The following is an 8,512-nucleotide window of genomic DNA, read 5'->3' on the forward strand; positions in this document are numbered from 1 at the left end:
TGATACATAAACAACGTAAAGCGTTTAAACAGTTCATGATGGTTTGCTGAATGAATGTTTTACTAAAATGCGTTAAGTTTTATCGTTTTCTTAGCATAAACTAACATTTTGGAATCAAGAAAGAAAAAGCAAAAATTGTACAGTTAAGACATCAATTAAATTGAATACGCCTGTAATAATAAATAAGGTGCAACACCAACGATAACTAATTTGTAAAGTACAGTGATGTGTTGGAACTTAAAAATGATTCTTGCTGCTACCAACAGTACCAACGGTTCTAAGGAATAGAACCGGTACCAAAAACCAACGTTCACAGTTGAAAACTATAGTAGGCCTACAGCAGACCAATTATATGACTTAATCAAGTCCCGAGGTTATTGATCTCTTAGTTTTGGATTGTCTCGTAAAACGTTTTAAAACGGCAATCAAAGTTATTTCCCATTAATTGCTTTATTTGTAAACAACTTTTAATGTAATTTATCGGTGTCAGTTTGAAAAAAAAAAACAACCTCATACAAACAACTTTTTGTTATTTAATAGATTACGTATCATCTAAACAATGATTGGTAAAGGCTATCTATTAACATTAGAAGGGAATGTAACAAAAATCACACAACGTTGGGTTTTTGGACGTTTGTAATTTTATTTCTTAAGTAGGCCGTGTATTCTAGGGAAAAGTACCGGTATCAAGGATCGTCGTGGAAAAGGTTGTTATGAATAATTGGGTAGGCGTACGTACGTACCCAAGAGATGGGCTATGGGCCTATTGGCTGTATGGTCCAGCGATTGCATCACACGGTGAGTAGGTACTATTGACTATATATGTATAGTCAATGGTAGGAACAGAAAATAACACATTAGAAAAGCGAGCTTAGCATCATCCGTAAACCTCTGTTACAATCACCCACTGCAGTTGTGATTTTTTACTTTACACTTTACACAACCACCATTGAAGCGCCGTCAATGAGTGGAAACCATGTTTCTAAGCTATTGGCGACGATCATTATTAAATTGAAGTTTCCCAGCCGTATACAACACTGATTCAAGGTCTTCTTTCTGGTTATCAAAACTCAAGAACAATTTATACACAAAGAATCTCTGGTTCCTGAACTGGATGATGCATAGTTATTTAATTTCATTTACGGTTACACTATTACACTATATTATTGCATTTTCGATTAATTAAATCCGTTATGTAAGAAAAACGTTTTTAATATCACTTCTCACTTGGTTGGGATTTGCATTCAAAACGTGATTGAAAAAGGTTGCGGTATTTGTAAACAACATTTGTAAACATATCAGTGACAGCTAGGAAAAAATAATCTTGATCCGAACAGCTGTTCGTTATTTCATAGATGATTATGCAATAAAAATTGGACGAAAACTTGACATAAATCGCACAAAACTGCATTTTTGAACGTTTGTAATATTATTTACAAAGTAGTGAGGCCATATTTTAATGGCTAAAGACAATCTCGCCAATCCAGTGAATACATTAAAATGACTTGGATCTTGATAGGTACTCTCGTTTTCCAGGAGAAGATTGCGTAAAATGCCATCTTGAGTGTTACAGACAAAGGGAAAGACAGACAGACAGACAGACAGACAGACAGAAGACTCGTTTCTGCTTATTTAATGTATAAGACGTAAAATTAACCTAAAAATATATAATTCTGAGCAATGTACAGACAAAACTCTAATTTTATTTATATAGATAGGCAAGCAGAAATCTATATATAAAGCCAAAAGTACCCATGAACTTTTGAGAAAACTACAAGTCACACCCCCATAAACCATAAACTTAAAATGTTCGTCATGACGAGAAAAACCTTGCGCAAAACTATCCATTATTTCATAAATCACCCTTTAAGGTCGTAATTTCTTTCCAAAGGGAACTTTCCTTATACATAATGTTAAAAAAAACCTCAGCTGTCTTTATTTGTATGTTATTCTTTCAATGTATTTCCTTATTAAAATCAGGTGTAATTATTTGTTTGTATTTCTGTATTCTGTTTTGTTTATTCAAGTTTAACTTAACCAATCAATAATTTTATTAATACTTATGAATTAAAACGGGGTGGGTGAAGCCCGTGGGTAACAGCTAGTATGCTTTAAAACCTTTTTTCTCAGCTTATGTGCATCGCAGGGAAAATCTACGCATACTGTTAGAAAGATAGTTTCCTGTGGATGTGCAGAATGCCTTTATAAATTAAAATACAAAAATAAGCACAAAATTATAAGTGCTTCGCTCAATAATATAAATGGGGTATTTGCATTTTTGTGACGCTTAACATCACGCACACTGCGCCTCTGCGATGAAATCAAGCAGTAGTGAGTAGACAGACACAGCAAAAAACCGCCAACCGGGCGCTCGAAGGCTTGTACAATAGGAAACAATGCCATTGTTTGCGCTTCCGTTGGTAACGCAAATATTTAGAGCTCGATATACTAGGAGCAGCACACTACTATAGCAGGGTTTATTGAAATCGTATTGGTGGATCTTTTGCAGTTAAACACTTTACCTGCTCTGGTTAAAAAAAAATGCTAAATTTTTATAATTTTTTAGTAGTGATTTCTATATGTCCGCTATTTTACCAGTGTAAAGCAGATTAATCTATGATTTTATATAAGAAAAAATATCTGTTTATTGAGAAGGCACGTTCTAACTTCAAAGGGATGTATATCCGTTTTTGATTTTTCCTTCGTCTTGTCGCGTCAGTTCATATCGTACATATGTACTTCTGTGCAAATAAATAACCCTCTATCATAGTTTTGAGAAATTGGTTGTGGGGTTACTGTTAAAGCTAAAATTCATTGACATGGGGGATGTCAGTTAGTTGTCTCAGCCTTATACATAGGCTACATAAAGTTGTCAATTAATCTCTCTACGTAATGTTAGGGGCTTACTCGTTTATATGGTCATGTGGCTTCTTTTGCAACAAATGATGCAAATAAAATAGCAATGTGGCATTTCCAAAAAGCAAAATAAATACTGTAAATTGTTTGTTACGTAAATATTAATTTTTCTGTATACGTAACTAGCCAAATTAATGCCAATCTATCTATCAAATATGACAATATGTATAATTTTACACTACTTTTTAATGAAACAGTATGTATTTCTTGTAATTTCAAGCAATACATAATGGTAATTTGTAGGAAATTTTATTCTCTTTCAGAATATCACGCTCCACTTTGCTCGATTTCCTCGCCATTTCAAAGTTATTTGCAAAAACGTTAAGCAACCTCCAAATGTATAGTAGTGAGAAAATACTGAATTAAAGATGTTGTTCTTAAGCTTTGTACAATTAAATCTACAGTTCTACTGAACCGATTTTATTAATTAATATGTCATTGGATAGCCTAATTTGTGAATACACTGTATTTGCAAATAATTATGAAAGTACTGTTGAGGTTGCAAGCAAGATCGTTTGGATATAAATCGATGATAAAGAACTCAATTTTTTGAACAATTTGTGTTGGTCGTGATTTAGCTGTGTGCTTTAATGAAATGGGAGTGGTATTTCAATGAAGGTTCTTAGGTCAAAACAAATAGAATAACGTAGTTAGAATTAATTAAATATATTTAAAACTAAATTCCATATCCAAGATATAATGCAATTTATACTTTATGATTGAGCGATACAGTATCTTGAACTTAATTGATTAAAACTATCAATATCTCAAGTGAAAGCTTTTGAAGTATTTTAAGACATATAAAATAACTTAAATAAAAATAGAGTTACGTATCATTGATTGCAGATAGGTAATTATCGTTGATTCGTGATTCAGCAGTGTGCTTTAGGTAGTCCGATCTCAATAAACAATACAGTAGCTCAAATAAATCTGCGGTACGTCCTTAGTTGGCCAAAATTATGAAAATCGGTCGGGTAGAAGAGCTAACCCGACTCGGAAAAGAAAAACCAATTATTTTTATAGATGGTAATAATAATTGGTTTACCAGTATGTATAATCTAATCATACGAAACATGTGTTAATAATTCAACAGCTTATTGTTATCTAATTAATTTTTCTTTGATTAAATTTTCTACATTCTAAACATTCTAATGTTATGTGCTTAAACTGTACCATTAATATTAGTGAGTAAAGTGGTGTATGGATTTCATAACCATTATTTTACTAGAGACCGTTGTGTTTAACCATAACGGGCACTGTTGCTAGTAGATCTATAAAGCAGTTCCTTTGCTTCCTTCATTAGATAGATATAAAATATGGACTAACAAGATTGGGTAACATTTAATTGCGAAGCATTCGTTTTGGCTTGAAACTGTCAGATATTGTATTTGCGAAGGTTTATATGTATTCCTATACAGTAATAGTTTTCCCAGCATATCTGGAAAAGTGCACACTAAATATGGAAACCAACTCCTATTCTGAATTTAAGAAATTTCTACTAATATTCCCATACGTAGAATGGGCACCAGCTACCTAATTCCAAATCAACTAATTATTATTTATAATTTAATTATCGTCTTCAAATTAAGTGATGGTTGCTCTTAAAATAATAAATTTAACATAAGCAAATCCATATATCTATTACTTATTTAATACGCAAGCAGGTTTTTTGTGACAATTACTCCTCAGAAACTACTGAACCGATTGACATGTTTTTGGTGTCATTGGAAAGACCGTAACGTGAAGTTGTGCAGGAAACTTTCTTTTTAGGGAAATAATTAGAGAGTGAGGCCCTGGAGCCCTTTAAAGTTTCGTATTTCTCCATAAGATTAACATGGTAATAAACACAAAAAACCACCATGCTCATGTAGGGTGTGTTTTGTTGACATTGTTATGCAACTCCAACTGTTGTCAGAAATTAAAAGTGAGAAAAAGAAAATATGTGAATTGAAAACAGTCAATAAGTTTGCTAATTTAACAGTTTACTACAAACATTTACTGACTTTGTTGAAATGAAATATCTAGAGTCGATTTGCAAACTATGTAAACATAGGAAAGTCGTAAAACACCACCAAGGAGTAGAAATAGAAATAATTTTTGTTTCGTTTATAATCGTTATTATAGACAACCTAATGCGGCTATGAGTAAGTCTATTTGTAGAAAACTCTAAAAAACAAGATCATCTTTTGAAAAATGATAAGATATTTACAAGAAATGTTGATTATATCGACCTGTTATGTACATACTGTATTGAGTATTTCCATAATCTTTGAGTCGAATCTTTTAAAGTCATCAGAAATTATGAATGTTATTCGTTTTAAAATAACGTCTGTAATACTTAGCAATTGCTCGAATTCGAGCAAGAGGGACACTAATCTATATATTAATAGGCAAGCATGTTTCTTTAAAACCTTTTTTCTCAGCTCGTGTGAATCGTAGGGAAAATCTACGCATACCGTTGGAAAGCTATTTTCCTGTAGGTGTGCAGAATCCCTTTATAAATTTAAATAGGCTCAAAGATAAGCACAAAAAATGAGTTTAAAAATTTGAAAAAATTAACATGGATCTTATGCGTTGCTATGCTGGTTACGAAATAACAACGAAATATAAACAGAAAATCAAAACAAATGGAGGAAACTCCAATCACATGTTTTATTTACAGTGTGGGGTGAAAATAGATAAGTGAGTACATTACATATTTTTGGTCGAGTTTCGACCACTGGACGACCTCTCGTACTTATTTAATACGCAAGCAGGATTTTTGTGACAATTACTCCTCCGAAACTACTGAACCGATTGACATGATTTTGGTCTCATTGGAAAGAGCGTATCGTGAAGTTGTGCAGGATACTTTCATTTTAGGGGAATAATACCTTTTTATTGTTATCTTGCAAATACTGTCATGGCATCCACTTAACCCATAAGGCCCATGTTAAATTTCTAAAAGTTTAAATTCACATAGGGAAAACCCCCGTGGTCCGATTTGTTCCATTTCAGATTTATACCTTCCCGTGGTTGGGTACTATAACTGTGCTAAATTTCATGCAGATCGCTTCAGCCGTTCATGAGGAGTATTTGTAAAACTAAAGCAGGAGTGTAGTATAAGAGCTTCGCTCGCTTCGCTTCGCTCCGTTCAAAAAGGTAAACAAAAGTTGTAACATGTGTTTACAAATAAATCATCTAAACTAGCACATTGCAAAATAGAGAACAAAAGGGAAGAACAATCGGATTGATACCGTTGAGCATTATTTGCTACAAAATGTATAACCAATAAGGATTATGCACCATTGGCTTTTGATGTTACAAGTAGACATTTTTCATTTACGTGAACCAGACGTACAATTTACTTTGAATACTGCACATAGGGATTCCAAATTATGTGAACCAAATATATCATTGACTTTGGATAGGTACTGCAAGTAGACATTCCATTAACTTGAACCAGACGTGCCATTGACTTTAGATACTGCAAGTAGACATGTAATTTATGAGAACCAGATGAACCATCGACTTTAAATACTGCAAGTAGACATTTCATTTGCGTGAACCAAATGTGCCATTGACATTAGATACTTCAAGTAGACATTTAATTTATTAGAACCGGATAGACCATTGACTTCGGATACTGTAAGAAGACATCAACTTTACATATAACACATTTGGGTTCTGCAAGTAGACATTGAGTCGTTATCTAGCAGTCGATGAGGAAGGACCTCGTTATCAGTTAACCCACTCGCTCGCCCGGTCCTGCGTGCCTCGCTGCTTACCATTATACAGTACCTTTAGTACGGTAACATTCAACATTTGTAATAACGTATTTGGGACATGACGGAGTGTTGTAAGTGCAACGTTGAGTGCAACGAGAACTCGTCCGACGTAATATCGTGCGTGGAGTGCAGTGACGTGATGCACGTGCAGTGTGCGGGACCTGACCTGAAGAGGAAGACCCGTAACCGTCCGTTCAAGTGTGGCAAGTGTAATAAGGAGACCGCATCAATGTCAAGTGTAAGTGATACCGAAGATTCTACTGTCCTCAAAGCAATTAACAGCTTACACGCCAAGTTTAGTGACACCCTTGATCAGAAACTTTCTGGTTTAGAAGGGAAAATTAATGACTCGATTTGTGAAAAACTTGACGTAATCAATGAACGAATAAATACATGGCAAGAAACAATTACGTCATCGTTAAGTGGCCTAAAATCAGAAAACATCTTATTGAAACAAGAATGTGTGAATCTCAAATCACGTTGCGACGACCTGTCTAAACAAGTAGACTCAGTGACGGAGCAGCTACAAGACTTACAGCAGTACAGCCGGATTGACAACCTGGAGGTCGTAGGGGTGCCTTTAACCAAGAATGAAGACGTGTATGCCGTTCTAAAGGCAGTTGCTAACACCATCGGTACGCCCTGGAAGTATGAAGACATTTCAATAGCGCATCGGGTGCCTTCAACCCGCCAGAAACATCCTAATATCATCGTAAAGTTCACCCGCAGAGCTTCCAGGATGACGTGGCTACTTGCGGCTAAAGAAATCGACCTAACCGCTAAAATGGTGCATCCGAGCTTTCCTGATACACCAATATTTATCAACGAACATCTCACAGGCCATGCCAAAGAAACTCTAAACTGCGCCAAAAAGCTCGTCAAGGAGAAGAAACTAGCGTATGCATGGGTCAAAGAAGGCAAGATCCTGGTGAGGAAGACGGCAGATGGGAAACCAGCACGTGTGAGGAGCCCCGAGGACGTCAAGGTGATAGCGGCTCAACCAGCGGCTCAGTCTACGGCTCAACCAACGGCTCAACCAACGGCCCAGCGACAGCTCAGCGGAGGTGTCAATCAGCGCGGCAACAGCGGCTCCAACACGGACAATGCTTCATCGTAATCATTATGCAGTTAATGGGTTGAATAATGCACTCAGCCTATAAGGTACATAGGTATTTTTAATTTGCTCTTTAGATTTTTATAATGTGTTTCATGGTTAGGTAAATTATTTTAAATTAACAAATATCATTCTTTCATGAGCTGTCAAGTAACTTGATGTCATATTTTAATAAGCTAAAGTAAAAATATTTGACCATAAATTGCAAACTTTTTCCCATTAAGAGTAATAACGTTCATTATATGATAAAATAATATTTGAAGCACCATAATTTGCTGAAACAGGATATTTCCTATCAGTTTTAATAATACTACTTTAAACCAGACTAGACCTTTATAATACTATATATATGATAATAATTTAATATCACCAATCATCTTAAACATAAATCAAAAATTCACGTTCTATTGTCATAAAAAAGTTACTATGTTCAAGATGTATTATTTTTTGTGAAAATGTACTTTATTTTTATTGTGTTGGTTATCCATAATTGAAGTGAAACACATTAATGTTTCAATTATTATAATGTTTCAATTATTATAATGTTGTTAGTTTATAAGTCATGTTAATTTTGCAAAAGTAATTAAATTTTCCTCATCACATTAATCAGTAAAATTATTTATCTTTAATTTATTATAACAAAGATGTATGAACCGTTACGTATAAGAGTAAAAAATTTTTATGAACCTTTTTATTATAACACACTTTCTGGTAC

At 34.3% G+C, this 8,512-nt stretch overlaps 1 protein-coding gene across 1 annotated transcript; it reads left to right on the forward strand.

Moving 5' to 3' along the window:
* The first annotated feature begins 6,741 nt into the window (after positions 1 to 6,741).
* Positions 6,742 to 7,800, forward strand: LOC128997514 (uncharacterized). The gene has a single exon (XM_054423154.1). It carries the CDS (start codon positions 6,742 to 6,744, stop codon positions 7,798 to 7,800), a length of 1,059 nt encoding a protein of 352 aa, XP_054279129.1.
* Positions 7,801 to 8,512: the final 712 nt, after the last annotated feature.

Source organism: Macrosteles quadrilineatus, unplaced genomic scaffold (genome assembly GCF_028750875.1).
Source record: "Macrosteles quadrilineatus isolate MER2022 unplaced genomic scaffold, UCM_ALF_1.0 Scaffold_6__1_contigs__length_79288215, whole genome shotgun sequence".
Taxonomy (NCBI): Eukaryota; Metazoa; Arthropoda; class Insecta; order Hemiptera; family Cicadellidae; genus Macrosteles; species Macrosteles quadrilineatus.